Source organism: Silene latifolia, chromosome 2, assembly GCF_048544455.1.
Source record: "Silene latifolia isolate original U9 population chromosome 2, ASM4854445v1, whole genome shotgun sequence".
Classification (NCBI taxonomy): domain Eukaryota; kingdom Viridiplantae; phylum Streptophyta; class Magnoliopsida; order Caryophyllales; family Caryophyllaceae; genus Silene; species Silene latifolia.
The window spans coordinates 49,397,818-49,418,464 of NC_133527.1; the positions used below are offsets into that span (position 1 = coordinate 49,397,818).

Below are 20,647 nucleotides of genomic sequence, written 5' to 3' on the forward strand. Positions count from 1 at the left end.
ACAAGCATTGAGCCTAATCAATAAATATCATACCATACTCTCTGGTTGAGCATAAATACATTTTGGGAGTTGAACTTATATAAGCTCATGCAGAGCACAATTTCATAGATACACATGAAAAGTTGAAGACACTTGCTAAGTGAAGGCTGAAAGGAGATGGCCATTAGCAATAGTGATTTGCCTTCCAGTATGAACATCTGATATCTATACATGGATTAAGATAACAAAAGTTGAGCAAGGATGAAGAAACAATGGAACCTGAAGAGAACGTCGAACGACAAATCGTCTATCTTGAAGGTAGTTAGCTATTAGTTTGTATAGGCTCCGACGTACATTTCTCCTCATTAGTCTGCGATGCTGAGAGCTTCTGAAGAGACCTATACTGCAACCGTACACTTTCTCCACTGCTCGTGATTTTCAACAAGTACCTTTACATGTAAAAACAAAGAGAAAAAGAGATCACTTCAAGCAAACAGAAATTGACGATCTGACCCGAGAAAATACTAAACATGTGTGATAACTGGACTGAGAAATAGCAAAAAATCTAAGTATTGAGTAAGATGAACCCATGAAAGCTAGGGTTGATTTTTAAGGTTGTCAAGTAGTTTCCAATCTAGAACCTTAAAAGCTCAACTCAAGACCTTCAATACTCCCCGTGCTATCTTAGGCTCTCTAAACAAGCTTTTACCTCATAGACGCAAGAAAACACTCGCGGTTCTCTGTACTTGTCAAAAGAAAGAGATTGCAAACCAATTACAGTAATTGATGAAATGAAAAAAAATTGATTGCTTATTTTGGAATGAGACTAATAGGTATAAGCTTCATATCTGTCCAGGTAAAAGTTAAAAACAATATTTTCAGTAACTTGATATAATCAGTCACGTTTACGGGGAATTTATACAATTTACTACTTAAGTCCTTATATTAAATTGATTGAGCGGTAACAACTCACCAGCCATTAAGGCATTGCGATGTTATAACAGCTTCTTTCCCCACAAATTTTCCGGGTGTTCTTCTGTTTCCCTGCACAATTTCTTAATGGATTCACCATATATAAATGACATTTTACAATATTGAAAAGAAAAAAGATGTTCCTGTGACTTGCCTTAATGACAACTTTTTCATTGACTGAAAATGGATACTGAATTACTCTTTGCTGACCACCGTCAGAAGTGATATCGTCCATTTCCTGATAATTTGTAACGTGAGGAAAAAAAGACACAAAAGTTTGGATAACAGCAGAATTGCCTTTGTGAAACTAATGAACCAGGCAACTATTAAGTTAACAGAGCCACGACAGAACACTCTAAGATCCAACTATTCATTCTTACTCAGACTAGTCTAGAAGTGTACATGCATGTCCAAGTGTCGAACGCTGATATTTCAATGAAAAATAAATGTTTGGGGTGAAAATTAGTTGTCTAGCCATTTGTTTTGAATTTTGATGGAGGGCTCTAAAGAAAAAGAGGGGATGTAACATCCTTGTTTGGTTAGAAAATAGAGTTGGAGGGATTTTGGCTGAGGGAAAATGGATCCCTCCATCTCCCACTTACAAGGCAACTTAAAACTTTAAGTAGGAAAGATTTAGATCGAAGCTCATTTGCTCCATTCCCACTCCCACTCCCACTCCCTTCCCTTACCTCCTCTTTTTCTACCCAAACACGCCCCAAGTTCATACCCATGTGGCCATGTTCGAGTGTCAAGTATCATATAGCTCATTCCCCCACATGGAGTGGAAACCTAAAATACTCAATCTCGGACACAAATATCCAAATTGGGAGCATGACCGGTGGCGGGCTCAGTTTTCTTTAAACTGTCAACGTTGACTCAAATGAAGTGTCCCGAGGTGACTGAGATCCAATAAGGGTAAGACTATGGGGGTAACAGAGATGTCAGAGAGACTAGCAGAACCTATCACCCAATCTCATCAATTTACCAAGGCTGAGTTGAGAATATTATATGAGCAATACTCAAAAAACAACTCGGGCGGAAGGAATGCTACAAGATGCATTGCAATTTGCACCTACATCAGCCATATAGCTCTACAACAGCTATAAAGTCTACAAGATTACAACAGCCATATAGCCACCTAACTCGTTTTCTTCCTAGTAAAGTAGGAGGTGTTCCTGAACATAGAAGTCATTCAATTGAAATCTAAAATTCTAAAAAAAAAAACAGCCAAGGATATAACTCTTTTCAGGTAGACTAACCCTAATCACAGCTCACTGAAAAAGCTCATATATGTATCGTTAAAACACTGTGCCAATGCTACACTTGAATTGGGCATTAGCTGTGATGCTCGGACTCGGATACGAGGATCCGACACAGACACGGATCCAAGGGTCCGATCCTTGAAATCTCAAAAACAAGGACTCGGATACGAGGATCCTAATTTGAATTTGGACTCGGCTAATGTTTTATTTTTTTGAAAATAAATTGATTATTAGTTAAAAAAAAGTCAAAGAAAAGAAAGGAAAAGTAGTTTTTTCATGTTTTTAACATGAATGAAGACTTTATTAGAGCATTAAAATTCATGTCAAGATCACTCTTGATATAGGACTGCTGTACAAAACAGTGGTTAAAAACAACACTCTCACACCGATTTCTCATAGAAAGATCCGTCAAGGATCCATGTCCGGATCCGTGTCCGGATCCTGTCCACCGGATCCTCGGGGTCAGGTGAAGAGTCCGAGCATCACAGGGCATTAGAATATCACTCTTGGGATAGAGGTTGTTGGGTCGGGGAAGAGGATGTCCTGCAATATTTCCTAATTATAGGCGGTTTCCATATTTCCAATGGAGCCAAAGACTCATTACTCTTTGGTTCTGGAATAAATCAAAATGGCTCACTAAAGTGGCTATGCTTCTTTCTTTTGTGAAGTAGTGGTCTTTCGATGCAGTTCTCGACGCAATTTTCATCTTGGGTCATTTGGAAACAGCCTCTTTGTGTTGCCAACAAAAGGGTAAGGGGTAAGGCTGCGTACATCCGACCCCCCTTACCCCGCAATTTGCGGAGCCATTGAGGCACTGGAGTAATGTTGTTGTATTTCTAACAGTTTGGTTTGTCTTAGCTTTATTAATCTTTGTTCTCATGGTACAATTGTCTCTTCTTAAATAAGCAGGAGCTAGATCTGTCAAACGGGACGATCATCTCATGTTCGGGTAAATTACGGGTGAGGCGAGTGGGTTACAGTCATTTCAGGTTCAGCAGTTGGGTCAGACCTATTTCGGTTTGTAAAATACAGGTTTTTATGGGTCAGGTTTATACAGGTTTCACGGCAGGTTAGGGTTAGAAAGAGGCCAGATTAACACCTTTTTACAAATGTTATTTTCTTTAATTTTAATTATAAACATATAGGTATTCTTACTTTTTATAATTATAGAGCAATATATGATACTAGTAAGAATAAGCATTTTTTGTATAATATATTTAATATCGCAATGTTGTAAGTATTGGATTGATCAGCGGGAGAGGGATCCTACTTTGGATTGATGGGGTTACTAGGGTAGATCCCCGTGCTAAGCACGGTTTTTTAGATTGTGATGTCTGATAAATTTCCATTTGTTCCATTTGGTAATTAACAGGGTTTTAAATAGCGGTATCGGTCGTGATCGCGGTCGCGGTAACGGAGTCGCGGAATCGTCCCCGACTCGGCTGTCGCGCTCTGAATCGTTGTTATCTCGGTGATATTTATTTTACAAGCTTTTGTAAATATTTCATCATCTATTGACTATTTCATATAAAGTTAAGATTGATTCTACTTAGGATATTTAAATTGACCAATGCTATACAGTTTCGAAGAGCTTTTCATTAAAAAACTTGGTTCGGTACAAGTCATAACTCGTTCATATCGGGTTCATCGCGGGCTGTATCGGGCCGAGTTGGCCGATACACCTTATAAATCGGTCGTCTCGGCCGATACTTTCTTATTTTCAATTTGCCCGATACATCTCGGGATATCTCGTATCGGCGGCCTCCGATACCGACACATCTCGGGCGATACGTATCGTATCGGCCGAGATTTAAAACCATGGTAATTAAACATTAAATTTAATGTTACGGTTTACAATTATTAATGTGTAGTATTAATTAGGGATATTCTCTCGTGTACCCCTTAACTTTTTCATTTTCTAAGGTGTACCCCTCGTTTTTCACAAAAAAAACTTTGACCGACAAAAATTCTCTGTTACGAGTTCAGAAAACGGTAATTTTTTTTTTCAAACCAATTATCTCATCAAGGCTTTGAATTTGAAAAAAAAAATCGCCGCCTTTTAAACTCGTAGCCGGACCATAATTCCCGCCTGCGAGTTGAGACGTCGGTGAATTCTTTTTCAAACTGAAGACCTCTTAAAGACGGTCAATTTGAAAAAAAAAATTATCGTATTTAGAACTTGTAGCCAAGAGTTATTTTGCAAAAAAAGAGGGGTACATCTTAGAAAATGAAAAGGTTGAGGGACGAGAGAATATCCCTATTAATTATTAAGGGATACAAAAGTGAACATTTAACCGTTTTTGGTAGAATATATTTTTCTACAAATATTGACAAATAAGTAAGAATTATAAGTAGACGAACATTTATATAGAATAAGCAAAAGTGTCAAGCCCAAATTTGAAAATAATCAAACATGTTAGGGCCCAATTAGTTGATTAGAATGATTTGAGTAGGAAAATTCATAGTTTCACCTATTCTTTAGTAAATAGAGGATTAGGATCAAATCATAGAATCGTAAGATCCTATAAATTAACTAAAATGCATAATTATGTTGTCAAAATATGTTAAATCTAGTGTTTAAATCTCAAAACACCATTATCTTATCACGTGCCCGCAATATGTTCCAATTTATAGTAATTTTATATCTTAGTCATATATAAAAGTTTAGTAACCAAAAAATGGACGGGTCGTATAGCCTAGGATCGTATGACGGGTTAAGATTCTACTTTAAAAATATTTGACCTAAGTTGAATCGTAAGATCCTATAAAATTAAGATCATAATTCCTACCTACGAAAATCAATCCTGGTTGAGAGTTCAAACGTACATGACAAGCACTGATTACATTTATTTGGTAATCATTTGAGTAATTAACCATGTGGTAAAACTATGTTTTAAAACAGATATAAGCATATTTTATTACAAACTTATGAAAATTTACATTATTTTATCATTTTATATTAGTTTTATTTGCTTTAAATACAAACTTTCAATAAATGTAACTATTCTCGGGTCGGGCGAGTTTTAACCCTAAATGTAGGCGGTTATTATCGGGTCGGGTCGTTTTCGAGTTCATGTTCAAAAGAGCGGGTTAATACGGATATATATTCGGGCGGGTTTCAAGCGGTTTTTCAAATCGGGCTATCTTTTGACAGCTCTATGCGTGGAGCTGGATATATCAAACAGGGGTTCCAATATTTTTAGTTTTGCCTCATTTTGACCGGTATAACCGAAATGGACTTTAGTGGTTCACTAATAAACTTAACAAGAGATCAAGTGTATGTACAAACAAGGACGACTAAACATTGGTAATTTAAAATGCATCGTAAGGGCGAAATAGAAGCAAAGTAAAAACCTTATTAATCCTTTTTCCCAGATCAGTCTGATCACCCATTTCTTTTCGCCGTTTTCGTAGTGCTGCATTATGGAAGAGCTTTCGATCATCCTCGTGTCTCACCACTGAAGCAGCAGCCCTCAAAGCTTCATAGAGAACATTGAATAGCAATAACCATAACCACTCACAAGCGAAAAGGAGAAGTAATTGAAAAGGTTCCCTTATCATTACACAGGACAGAGTGGGCTCTTGAGCATAGTCATTAGTTATTAACCATATTCTACAAGTGCCTCTCAGAAAAGAGCCTTTAAAAGGGAAAAATACAACCTAAAATGTACATACCAAGATTGGGAATCATTGACCGGGTCTCAATTTCTGCGCGGCAGAGCGAGCACCTGGACTGCCAAGAAAATAACTAAGTAATGATATTTCGTTATGACAAGTTGACAACAACAAAAACAAAAACAAATTCATAACTTTAGCATCACACAAAATATGTTACTCCGACTCTTCTATTCCCTCACCTACCCATGTCCAACACTTATGACACTACCACGCCTCATTTAAAGCCAAAATATGCATATATATCTTTCAATAAATTAGCTGAGTCCGACAATTGGACACGCACTCGTATCGGGTATATTTCTAAACGAGTTTGAGTGACATAGCACACAAATACTGGTCTCCATATATTGAGAACTCCCAAATTCAGTATTTAATTTCAGCTAACAATCAAGAAACAAAACTTGAAAATAACTCGCGATTCCCTTTATGCAATTATATGGGTGGCCAAGAAGAAGAATTATTAAAAATCTCTCCTTTAACTAGTTACTATAACGGTCATCTAGCTAACTAACTCAACTAGATTGTAACTCAGAGACCGTAAAATTTGATTGGAATGTCCAGTGGCTATTCATTTTCAAACAAAACATGATTGTACTATGCTACCACCATTCTCTCTCTCTCTCTCTCTCTCTCTCTCTCTCTCTCTCTCTAAAAATTAACCACCATGAGTTTTTGAAAAAGAAAGTGATAGTGGCCTGAGAGCAAAGCGGACATTCACACTTCATTTGCTTGTGAGCAACAGTAACATATTTTATGTTGCCATCTTCTATCATTGTCACTGTTAATCCTTGCCGTTGATTGACGGTTTTTTGAGAGAGAATGTATTTTTTTATTAATTACGCCCGACTGTTTATTACAAGCCATTATTATATCTTGCTGTAGAAGTATCAATATTAGATCAGTAACGCACTTTTTAGGAGGAAAAAAAAAGTTCAGTCATGAATTTCGTCCTCATTTACATGTAACTTTATCTGGCGTAAATGACTAATAGATAAAAGAAAACTACAGAATAAGAACCAGCAGGCATAAAAACAGCAGATCACAATGAACCAAACTGAAAGAGATTCAGTCGGGTGTAGTGGTTTATCGGCCTACATAAGTTTTTATTAAGGTATTAAAACTCGGGGGCGGGATTTCGCAATAGGACGGCTACAATTGTGACAGCTTGACAATCTATCAGCAACTTTTCACTTGCATGTGATTAGATATCAGTTTAGTTCCTAAATATATCTTTGAAAACACGAGTTTATCATATAACAAGACATTCATATCTACGAACCATTATTATTTACCCTCTTAGATAATGCTTCCATTCACAACGTAGCAAAAAGCCAAAAACCCTAACAAATAACATTTCCTACTTATGAAGACTAATTGCCAGCAAATGTCTGCAATCAGTGCAAGTGTAAGCAATCATTGGCAACCATAATGATCATCACAACAGATAACCGAAGTGACCAGCTGTATTCGCCAAAATAAATCTAGGATGAAGTTTTACACAATTACACCCACTTCTATCCTTACATTCTTAGTTTTTTAAATTTTTGAATATAATATAAATTCATATACAGGAAAGTCATACCTTATTAAGATAGATTGCTCCTTCTATCCTCAATAAAGAATTGGGTCCTGATTTAGGAAGTATACATTTTACTCGTCTCAGTACACTATTCACAATTATACCCCTCACATTTCCCCCCTCATTTTCTCTCTCCAATTTCTCCCTAATGTATTCTCCCTAATTTCACACATCTATTTTCCTTTAATTTCATATCACCTTATTTCCGACTACTCATGACTAGGTACAGTACACTGACAAAAAAATTGAAAAATCAAAGGCCCTTGATCTTACATGCCCTTCTAATGAAGCATGTATACAATCTTGGTTGTGAAAGAATTGGATAAAGAATTTAGAAAAAACAAAGCAATTTTCTGTAGTACATACATAAAATACAGTAAACTGGAAAAAAAAAAAAAAAAAAAAAAAAAAAAAAAAAAAGGCAAAACCATATGACCCCAACCATGTACTGCACTACTACGCTGCTTTTCATATACTACACCACCACCAACCACGCCAACTGTGCCGGCTAAAGGCCAACCCTCTGCGGCCGGCCAAGCCACCACCACCGCGACTACCACGACTGCAACCTCCAACCACCGGACCATAGATCGAACGCCGCTCAACTCTCACGTCGGCAACGGGAAACAGTCCACAGGTGACGCTCACCATCATCAACCCCGCCGTACGACACTAATTAACCCTTAATTAATTTAGACATGAACCCTAATTAAAAGGGAATAAAATATAATAAAAATAGTGAATTAAATTATTAATATGGGATTAACGAATTAAATACCTGCAATTCATTCGAATAATCGTGTTCATAACTGAAGATTTTTAAGAAGGCTAAAGAAGGTTAAGGTTTTGACAATAGAGAGACGGAAGAGAGAATTAGGTTTTTTTTTTAGTTAAGAGTAACAAATGGAAACTTTAGTGCAAAAAGTATTGATATGAGTAAAAATCGTACTGCGAAAATAAACTAGGAAGATTAATTACCATAATATCTTCATACTCTCAAAATAGCAATCAAAATTTCCAATACCTCAGTTTCTATGAAATACGAATTCTAGATGTGCGGCATTAGAAGTTGGAACATTTCAAATTTCTGTCTACCATTTCTAGATCTAAAAAAGAAAATATTCTGTTGTTGTCATCATTTCAGATAAATTATCGAGATCACCCTCTTTGTTGTCATGATCATTACCCTAAAAGAAGGGTAAAAGGGGAGGTTGAGTTCTTATGTACCAGCCTTTCTGCTGCTGGATAAAATAGAGGTTATTAGCAAATGGTACTTGGCTAAAAACTGGTACGTCATGGCAGGGGAAAAAACACAACAGGGTTTTTTTTGGAACATAATGAATTTGACATAACCCCTTAGATACCAAAGCCAAATTGAGTACTCCGTACATGTACTTTTGGCTCCATCTAAAAGGTTGCTGTTTTCCGGAAAGTTTACGTGTTTTACCCAGCAAGAAGCAACAAATAAAATAACAAAAAAAAAAAGAAGAAAAAAAAAAACTCAATTCACACAGCAGGACTGAGCATCCAAACCAAAGAAGATTCCCCAAAAGAACTTATGCACAAAGTAGAAAAGGATTCCTTCCCAGCTCATGCTTATAAAAGACAGCTTTATACAACAACAACAACATTACCCCAGTGCCTCAATGGCTCCCGCAAATTGTGGGGTAAGGGGGGGTCGGATGTACGCAGCCTTACCCTTGTGTTAGCAACACAAAGAGGCTGTTTCCGAAATGACCCAAGATGAAAATTGCGTCGAGAACTGCATCGAAGGACCACTACTTCACAAGAGAAAGAAGGGCAGCCACTTTAGTGAGTCATTTTGCTTTATTCCATTATTTAAAGAAAATTAGTTAAGTCCTTTAAAATATAGAGTCCAAAGATTGCAGCTCATCCAACAAGAGGCTGTGAATGTCAAACAGTTGACAATTTGGTAAGATAAGAATGCCCAAAAAAAGCTGGGAGAAGAAACTAGCACAGTGCATACTGTCTATCAATTCATATCACTCCCACCTTGCATGATGAGAGACGACAACAAATACTATACATACGACAGGTTCGCTAGCTACAATTTGCACAAGGAAAAATAAGTGAAAGACTAAAATAGAGTTGTAAATGGCATAGACAAAGCAGGAACATGTTTCCCCATCTCATAGAAATAAATGTGTTCTTGGTTAGACAACCTTAAAGCTTTTTAAGCATTATCTTATCTATAACTGAATGCCTAGATCATCACTCGGAATATCTGGCATCAAAAGGGTCCCTTATTGCGTTATTCGAGAAGAAGTTAAGTGGGGCATTGATAACATAAAATAGCTCCGAATCCCATACAGAAAATACATATTTTTAATTGCAGTAATTGACAACTGGAAATCCAAACAAGGGCAAATAACTTTATGCCTCACCGTTAGTTATTCATACTTCAAACCTTGGCCCTTTTATGCTGATAGAATTATCAACTCATTGCGCAAAAATTAAGGCTATGCAATCAGACATTGGAGAAAAAGCTACAAACTATAACAACATTAAAGAGATATAAACTAGAAACGAGTAAATTGTCCTACCGATTCCATAACTTTCCTTAGCATGAGACCACCAAATGAATGTCCACAGGAGACGGCCATTGCATCTTCAAGAAAAGAACCACTAGGCATCAACAGATGGTAAAAGTCAGAATCATACGTAAAAACGGATCAAACTATAATGGACGTAATAAATTCTCCAAAGATTGCAAACCCTTGTAGTATCTATTTCTTCAAAAATTGAACGCAATAAGACTATCAATCGATCTGAATTGTGAATTAGACGTGTAACTGAGGACCAGTCCAGACAAGTAGATCGACAGGCCTAGGCCATTAATGTCGATCGACAATTTGCAATTTGTATTTCAACGGAGGGAGAAGGATTGAACTTGAGGGGTTAATAAGGTGAATCGATCGATAATATCTTCAAGTCGATCAACATTTCGAATTTACGCACAAAGCACTTAATTTTATTTCCTCTCCTAAATCCCCTTTATTCCTCATTTACAACAACACAACACAGTTTACAGACCAAACACAAACCCTCCCTCAAATCTCCCTCATTAATCCATCCTTTATCTCCTAAATTCTTCCAATCAATCTCCACATATCTCTCATAAATTACTTCACAAATCAGTTCATCTCATGATTCTATCCAATCAAATAGACCTATCTTCCCACATTCAATTCATACGAATTAAGGTTTGAAGAATAAATTGGGGATTTCGATTCTTCAAGTGCTGATAATCTGATCTTTTCGAGTTTGTGAGATACCGAGTCGGTGTGGTTTGTTGCGGGAGTCGACCGGCTGGTCAAAGCGGTGCAATAGCAGGCCATTGCAGTCAAGCAGCAGCACGCAGTGGTCACACAACAAGAGGAGGGTGTTGACGGGTTTCCCAATGTCGTCTTCGCTACAAAAGAACACCGAGACAGGTTGTTCACTGATCTTTGTTGTACTCGAATTCATCCTACTCGTTTTTTAGATGTTAAATCATTAGACTTGATGGGTTTGCGAGGACCCGTAATTGAGTTGCTAGATGCGACCGGAACAATTGGACTTTCTACTATACTAGAATATACGTATGCCCCTTTAACATAATACGAACCCAAAGATGTTGATAACAATGTGATTGAGCCCACTTTTGGTCACCACCTCAGATTGTCTCACGTTGGCAACACAACCTCCCCGAGATAGCCTATTGGAGGTCTATTTCTATCAACCCCCGTACCACACATGAAGGCAACGATGTTGACCACCCTGCCCTCCGCTATTGGTTCCGACTGATAGGGGGTACAATTTTTGTAGCCTAATCATTTGAACGTTATGCTTGCCGGGGTACTTGAATGTCGATTATGGTGACCCATTTGTATTAAATGTGCCCGAGCTCGTTGCCGCTCATTTTGTTAGTGTAGAGCGTCTTGTATCAGTCACTCACTGTCAACTTGGCCACTTGGCCTGATATCTCATTCCAGGCTTTCCACCAAAGCACTTGCTACCGATAGGCCATGAGGAGCCTAAAACTTTAGATGCACGCCGCCGGTTGAGCATTAAACACATGGTCTCTCTCCACAGGTAGAGGGAAAGAGGATGGTTCCCTTACCATGCCATAATTTGTCTGCCCTTATCCCATTACCAAAGTTTGATCCCACTTTTGACCCTAAGAAACCCATGCCTCCGACCCCATCTTCATCTTAAATTATTGTCAAGCTGTAGCTACACTGTGCAATGGGGGTCTGAACTCCGCTATGGAGGTTGGTCAGACCTCCCCCGCCTCCACCGCGTCAGACACTGACTATACCGACGCCACCACCATTCGTCCCTCCCATACAGGTCGGTAGCATATAAAAGGTACGCATCAAACCTCCCCAAACCAAACCCTTGTTTGTCCCCAAGCAAGCAATAGACCAAAGACAGAATAGGGGCCAAATGGAGCGGTATACAACTCAACTTGAACTAGCCTAAATATCAATTATGACAAATCGCGAGAGTACAACATGTATAAGTCTTACAAGGTCGACGGTTTAGTAGTAGTGTCTTAAGACATACTTGTGTTCCATTTGATTTTGTGTTTTTCCCACTTTGAAATTTGTTTATTTCGCATTGGTGTCGATTTGTCATAATTGTTATTTAGGTGAGTCACTAGTATAGCAAGCTTTAAGTTGTATGCCGCTCCATTTGTCCCCTATTTTGTCTATTGCTTGCTTTGGGAACAAGCAAGGGTTTGTTTGAGGAGGTTTGAAACGTGCCTTTTATATGCTACGGACTTGTGAGGGACGAATGGTGGCGGCATTTCTATAGTCGGTGTGTGACGCGGTGGAAGGGGTGGATGTCTGAGCAGCTCGTAGTAGTAGTAGATAAGATGTAAGATGGGTAGGAGGCATGGGCTTCTTACGGTCAAAGAGTGGGGTGAAACTTAGGTAACGGGATAAGGGCAGGCAAATTATGGCAAGGTAATAGAACCATCCTTTTTCCCTCTACCTTCCATTGCAAAGTCGGGTTCTCTTTTAGCCAGTGGAGAGAGACTGTGTTTTGTGTTTAATGTTGAACAGGCGGCATGCACCTAAAGTTTTAGGCTCCTCGTGTCCTATTGGTAGGAAGTTATTGGCAACACCACCACATTAAATCGATACAAGACCCTCTTTAATAACAAAATGAGCGGCAACGAGCTCGGCAACATTCAATACAAAGGGTCACCATAATCGACATTTAAGTATACCCCGCAAGCATACGTTACTCGATAACGTTCAAATTATTAGGCTTCAAAAATTGTACCCCATATTAGTCGGAATCCCAATAGCGGAGGGCAGGGTGGTAATGTCTAGTGCGGGGGTTTGGTAGAAATAGACCTCTAGAGGAGAGGGGCGGTTGTGTTGCCAACGTGAGCCAACCCGAGCGGGCAATAGTCTACAATAGTCAAGCTATTGTACGTACACTACCCAGAAGACGAAATGATACCCGTCTCTCAATCCGATTGTTAACAGCATCTTTGGGTTTGTATTGAAAACTACTGAAAAATTTGTATGTCAAAGGGGCATACGTATATTCAAGCATAGTAGAAAGTCTAATTGTTCGAGTCCCATTTAGTAGCTCAATTATTTCTCACAAACCCATCAAGTCTAATGACTTAACATCTAAAAAACGAGTAGGATGAATTGGAGTAGAGCAAAGTTCATCGAAGTATCTAACCTGTCTCGGTGCTCCTTTGTAGCTAAGACGACATTGGGAGACCCGTGAAGGTCGTCGATATATTCCCGAACTACTATCTATCGTTGTACCCAATCTCTCGACGTTACCGCTTCCACTGCTACTGCTACTTTACTTTGTTGACCGAATACCTCGCCTCGACCCCGGTTGTTCTCTTCTCTTAGTGTGTGACCTACACCTCCTCTCATCAACTCTATCCTTTCTAACTCTCACCATGATTGGATAATCTATCATGTTTACTCATGGTCTAAGAAAGATCTAAAAGCATTGTCCTCTATTTCTTATTTGTTTGTTCGAATTCAGCAATTTGGTTCAATGTGTTACAGGTAAAGTCCATGGTGCCATGCAGTTGCAAGAAGACAGCCACCGCTCAGGCGACTTTGGATCCACGTAGGATGACATATCCAACAATGATGTAATTATTGCAAATTATATGTCTAATGTAATGACAGAAAAACAAGGATAAAGCCTGGAGAAAGGTGATAATTCTAAACTAATAACAGTGTCTGAGTGCCTAGAGGCTCTCACCTATGGCATAGTCGCATATATGCAACCTTACCCAGATGTTTTCAGATAACCCGTGATGGAAATTGGGTCAAAATTTGCATTAAGCAGGTCTTATTTCACAACAGAAGAAGCATAAACAGTTTGATGAGTTATTTTGCTATATTATATCATAATCTCAATCATAAACCTTCAGCTCCATTGCAAATGAATTTTTTTAAATCAATGGTAGGCTGGTAGCACAAGAATTAAATAAAGAAGATAAATATTAGAGAACATATGAACAGTATAACTTACGAGATGGGATCAGAAAGTAAGCTTCTTAACGAAACCTCCTTATTTTGATTATTTTGCTCAACCTGAAACCACCCGTTTTGGGTTACTGCCCAGTCAGTGGATAATGGATATAATATTATGAAAAAGATTGGCCAGAAATGACAATCCAAGCCATGCTTTGAAGGAGTAAAGAGAAAACTTAAGCAACAAGTTGCCAGAACAGTGAGGTGTAGAAATCCAGTCTGAGAAAAACACAATGGTAAATTATGGAGTCAAGGATTCAGGCAACAGAAACAAGAATGATACTTCAATGTGGATACTTCACTAGGAGTTAAGAGGGCAAGGTCATACTTTTGACATTATGGTTTGAGTTTCAAGCGATTGTAAGTTTGTAACCAGATGGTTGACAGTGGTTACTAAGAAGAGTAATCAAGCAAGTCTTTCAGAAATCGCAAACTATCAGCAAGCTGATGGACCGGAAATATTTTGACTTCCTACTATGAGTTTGATACTTAACATCACTCAAATGCACCAGCAGTCATGTTGTTGTCCAGTTTCCGAGCAAGAAAAGTTTATAACAGGTAATAAAAGCCAGATTATTTTTTTTTTCAGTTCACAAATGGAACACAGACGCATTATACGTCGAATAATCATCTTTGGAAGGAAACGACAAAGACCTCTATAACAAATAATAAACATGGTTTTCAGTCTCTTCCAATTCAGTTTTAAGTAATTCATACACCAAAACATAAGCTACTCTGAATTGAAGACTTACATAAATACTGTTTGAGTGATTGCACAGACCATCTTCTGCAGATAGTTCATCCATGAACTGGTTTACAGATATTGGGATATAGCTGTGTGGGATGACATGACCGGCAGCAGAAATAGATGAGCAGTCCAGAATCGCATTGCTCCGTGGCATAAGCCTAAAGGCAAAGGAAGTCCTGAAATTGCGAGGATACCAACTAACCAAGTTAGATTATTGCAACCCTTTTATCTTCCCCGTCATTACCTACCTCATCACTCGCAGCCCCCCCTCCCCCACACCTTTATTAGTTTCTTTCTCTACAAACGAGGGTGGCCATTTGGAGCTAAGCTTCTCAAATTTGAAATATTCAATTATTATGTATGTACTTCATTACGATTTACATTGTCTCAAAGGCTCTCAACCAATACAGGGTACGGAATTCAGATGTATGCAAGTAATGCAACCACTCCGTTTGTGTTGTCACAGATGAATTTGCACCAAGAATTGTACAGACTGCAGACACTTTAGAGAAGGGAAAAGTGGAAAACACGACAATAAAAGGAAGCAAGTAAAGAAAAAAGTACATAAAGGAGGAAATCGTTCGAATGAGTTAAGAACAAATCCAAATGGGGAAACAAAGTGTGACAAAAAATCACGAGGAAAAAGTGATGCAGAACATTGGGGGGGAAATGATATTCAACTGAAACGAAAAGCATGAGAAGAAACACCATAAAAATAATCAAATAAGCCTAACAAAAGTCAAACTCAATCACCACATGAACTCTTTCTGTCCACTCTGCGCTCTCCAATGCCTTATGTCCTTCAATCTAAAGTAGACTCGTGTAATTTTCAGTCAACCTTATCCATGTCTTCATTTTATGTATCAACAAATCAATTACTTCAGAAAGGGAGAAATCAGAAGCAACAAGCTTCTAAACTCTTAAATACGAGACATAGAGGTTATAGTACCTTCCAACACAACCAGCAGCCGAAGTGAGATCAGAAGCGGCACGGTATGTCGCAGCAGGGCGAAGGCCAGCAGTAGAATGACTAAGGGCCTTCCCTGTAAGCAACAAAACAGAACTAGTACCTAGCCCGCTATCTGCAAGGTACCATCGACCATTGGGGTCACACACCTATGGGGAAAACAGTCAGAGGAAGTGAATAAAGAGAGGAAATTACCTACAGAATATGCTACATAGAAGACATGATATTGACGAGAACATACCTGAAGGCCAGGGATATCAGAAGAAATAAGAGTCAACAATCCTTTCTCGAATTCAGCATTAAGAGAGGGATTGCCACATCCTATTGCCCCTTTAGCAGTTTGCATAGAATCATGAATATATGTTGCAACAAGCATGGAGGAGGACGCCTCGTTGATGGGTAAAGGGATATCATCAAGCAGATGGTTGAAAACACTGTTAAAAGAAGATGATTTGATAAAGGGTACATAGACGAGAGGGAGAAGAAGAAAGAAAAAGCAAAATGGGTGGACTCCTTACTCGGTACGTAAACGGAGGTGTCTGGCAATGGCACACAAAGCAGCACGAGCAGCTTTACCAAGGCATCTAAAAACTTCAGCAATGCAAGGCGGAGATGAATCACTATCTTCTACAGCCCTTCAAAAAAGAGCTGATGCAGTGTCAAGTTCTACATCAGTATTCAGAGAGAAAAGTGTATGGGTGATATATACTCTCTCCGTCCGGGTGATTTGTTTAACTATTCCATTTTAGAGCGTCTCATTTATTTGTTTACCTTTCTATATTAGGAATATCTCATTTAACTACTCCATTTCATAGCTAATTTGATCACCACAAGCTTCCGAGTCCACTTTCATTGGTCTATGTGCCAAAAACAAATGTAAACAAAAAGAATAGTGGGTACCTTCCAGCCCTATAGATATATAGACCTCTACTAAGAGGGTGATTCCTGAAAAACAACCTGGAAGCCTCCAAGCCACACCTGATGATGGCAGCGTCATTCCTCCCTAGCTCAATTACAACTGCATTGTATCTCATCAACGACTCCGATATCGCCTCCACCCCCTTCATGTACGCTGCCGTCGCTGCCCCTTCGTAAGGGCTAATGTCCGAAAGCCGAACCCGAGCCGGATATACCTCCGGATTCCCATGTTGCCGCTGGTATGACGTCATCCCTGCCACCATTAACTACAATAACCACAACACGACCAAAATTGAGATTACAGTTAGGGTTTAGTGAAGTGAAATACCCGATTGTAAATGACAACAGCATTGAAATTTGTGAAATTTTGTAAATTGTATGATTGAGTTGTGTAGGGAAATCGATTTGTGTTATGGATTTGAGAAATTTTGTGAATTGCAAGATGCACGGGATTTACTCATATTACTGGGGGAGGGTGTTAAGTTTCAGAGTGGAATTGATACAAGTATACAACAACTAGCGCAATTCACAACGAAGGTGTCCGGAGTAATAACGTCTACGGTAACTAACGGGGAAGTGGCAAATAAGCCCCATACGTTTGCCACTACGTGCAAATTAGCCCCATAACTTTCAACATGTGCATATTAACCCCATATCTTCAAATGTTGGTGCAAATTACCCCATTTAATTTATTTGGCAGATATTTAATATTTTATTCTGTTTTTTTTATCCATTTGGTTTTCCCGTTTTATTAAAAAATGGTATTTGGACTAATCTACCCTTCCCACCCTTTACCAATTACCATTAATCCCGACGAAACCCAGAGCGTGAAAGAACCGTCATTCCATTCTACTACAGCCTACAGGTCGTGTTTAAGATCATCCTTTGTTGATGGACAATTATGCAAATATTATTGTGCAGTTAACACATGGCATCCATTCATGCATTCTCGACAAAGTAAGCTTCGTCATTCGCAGGGCTTATAGTTTGGTAAGTAGTAACCATGTTCCCTTGATTCTTTATCTTTGTCATCCCCAGGCTTCATCACCCACGACTCTTTCACGCTCTGGGCTTCGATGGGATTAATGGTAATTGGTAAAGGGTGGGAAGGGTAGATTAGTCCAAATACCAATTTTTAATAAAATGGGAAAATCAAATGGATAAAAGAACAGAATAATATATCAAATATTAGCCAAATAAATTAATTAGGGGTAATTTGCACCAACACTTAAAGATATGGGGTTAATATGCACATGTTGAAAGTTATGGGGCTAATTTGCACGTAGTAGCAAACGTATGGGGCTTATTTGCCACTTCCCCGACGGTAACTAATGTCTCCTTTTTAGAGCTGAACTGAACTAAAATGATCTGAAGTGAACGGAATTGAATGGACTTGAACTTAACTAAAACTGATTTGAGCTGAACTGAACCAAAAAAAATATTATTATAATTAAACAGTAATTATAATTATTATTATTATTATTATTATTATTATTATTATATTTATTAGTATTAGAGTTAATTGTTGATTACAGCCTTTTATAAACCTCATTTTGAAAATTACAGCCTTATATAATTTTTTTTGCAAATTACAGCCAAAAGTTTACTTCTGATGAGAAATTACATCCAAAATTTTTACTCTGGTGGACAATTGATATCAAATTGAATTTTCGTCACTTAAGTTAATGTTTTATGACCAAATTGCCCTTACCCTCCTTCTTTATAATCTCTGGTTCATCTCCTTCTTCTATTATACTCCTCCTTCTATTTTCACTCCTTCATCATCTCTTCAAATTTTCAATTGCAATTTCTTCATCAATATTACCAAATCATTTCAATTTAGTTCTACCCTATTTAAATTTCCTTTATTTTATTCTACCCTATTTCTATTATATTCGAAATTTCTCCCCTATTTTCAATTTTATACCTTGTAAATCATATTTCCCCAAATTCAAGTTAATTAGGGTTCATCAAATTTGGGTAAAATGTCTTCAAATTGGTCTGAGAATAGTTCTTCCCCTTGTAGCTCAGGATGTAGTATTGGAGGTAGACGAACATGCTACTGTGGCAACCCAGCTGCTATTGCCACTTCATGGACGACTAATAACCCAGGTAGGAGGTTTCAAGCTTGTGCTACATACAACCCAGTCAGTAAGGTGCGTGGTTGCAAGTTTTTTCAGTGGATTGATCTTAATCCCACTAACTTGCAAAGTGATGTTGCGAATGAAATCTTGTTTCAAAAAAATCGCTTGAAAAGTGAGGTGCGTATGTTAAATTGTGAGGTTCAGTCACTTAAGGAAGAGAGGATAATGATGAAGATGGAGTTGGACAACCTTAAATCAGAAGTGAAGAAGATGGATGAGAAGAATGGTAGAAATGGAAGACATGGCATTTGCAAAGCTACAAACCTCCCAGAATGGTATATGCGAATATTGGTCATCACTTCAAAATATGAAGACCCTACAAATTCAGTCGAGTAAATTGAGTAATTAAAGATTCAATTTCTACCAAATAATCAACACCCATTATATCTACAACTTTTAAATGCAGTAAAAAACGAAATTAAGAACAAAATCTAAATTGAGACATAAACCCTAAATTACGATTCAATCAATTGAAATACAACATTTTGGGGAAAACACAAATTTACAGCAACACTACCAACAACAACCAAATTGAAGAAGATTTAAGACAAAAAAACAAAAAAAAGGGTGTTTCGATACTTACTTTTTGCAGTTCTATCATCTGACTCTGACACCGCATCCCCACTCATGATCTGCTGCCTTTCTTTGACAATGGAGGATCAATTACAATAGAGGATAGAGGTACAGTACAAATTAGGGGATAATTTGGGGGATTATGTGAAGAAGATGAGAGGGTTTAGGTTAATTGAGTGTAAATTGTATAAGGAATGAGAAGTAAAAAGAAACAAATTGGGTAAAGTAGGGAGTTAATTAGGCAGGGGTAGTTCGGTCAGTTTTTAGCAAATTTGGCCGGAAAGAGGATGTTGGTGCAATTTTGGAAGATAAGTAAACTTTTGGCTGTAATTTGCAAGAAAAATTATATAAGGCTGTAATTTTCAAAATGAGGTATATAAAAGGCTGTAATCAACAATTAACTCTTAGTATTATTACTATTACAGTAATATTATTAGACAAGTAGAAATGAAATGTGCTGAACTTAGTGGGACTGAACTGAACTGAATGAAATTAAGCTGAACTGAACTGAATTGAATTGAATGAAACTGAACTAAACTGAGCTGAACTAAACTGAATTGAATTGAATAGAGTTGAGCTGAAAATAAGTCAGAAAGAACCTAAGACATGGGGAAGTGTTAAATAAGCCCCAAACGTTTGTCATTACGTATAAATTAGCCTTGTAACATTTTACGCGTGCAAATTAACCCCATTAGTTATACCTGATGTGCATTTCGACCCAATTAGAGATATCCGAGTAAATTTATCGCCGAAAAATATTGACGTGGCACCGAAAAGATGACTAGGATAGATTAAATTAAATAATAAATTAAGAAAAAAAAAACAAGAATTATTATCACTACCAAATAATCTGCCACTCTTATCTAGGGCTGAGCAAAAGTATACGATACGATTTTATTATACGTATCCGATACGCTGTACGGATTTCCAGATATCCGATACGAATTTTCGGATATCCGATACGATTCTTTAAAAACCGTATCAGATAAGGATTGGCAAAATATGAAACCGGATATACGGTATCCGATACGGTTGTTTTTTCTAGAATAAAATATTAAAATATATACAAAAATCATAAAATATACAATATGTTGGTGGTGTTTAAACATTATTAGTATTAAACTTTATAAGTTATTTATCCTTATAACTTTTTAAAACACTTTTAAGTTACGAAAAAAACCAACAACCACACTTAGAAAAGAAAAAAAATATATTAACTTACATAAGTGAGGCTGAAAACCGGATACCGGATAACGGTTTCCGGATATACGAAAAAACTGGATATACGGAAAAACCG

At 37.8% G+C, this 20,647-nt stretch overlaps 1 protein-coding gene across 1 annotated transcript; it reads right to left on the reverse strand.

Moving 5' to 3' along the window:
* Positions 1-7: 7 nt before the first annotated feature.
* Positions 8-17,166, reverse strand: LOC141642719 (uncharacterized). Its single transcript, XM_074451612.1, has 12 exons — positions 16,616-17,166; positions 16,234-16,350; positions 15,957-16,149; positions 15,698-15,864; positions 14,753-14,924; positions 13,999-14,060; positions 10,035-10,116; positions 5,889-5,946; positions 5,568-5,692; positions 1,106-1,189; positions 953-1,023; positions 8-428 (listed from the first exon to the last, which is right to left on the reverse strand). Exons 1-12 carry the CDS (start codon positions 16,894-16,896, stop codon positions 302-304), a joined length of 1,539 nt encoding a protein of 512 aa, XP_074307713.1. The 5' UTR covers positions 16,897-17,166; the 3' UTR covers positions 8-301.
* Positions 17,167-20,647: the final 3,481 nt, after the last annotated feature.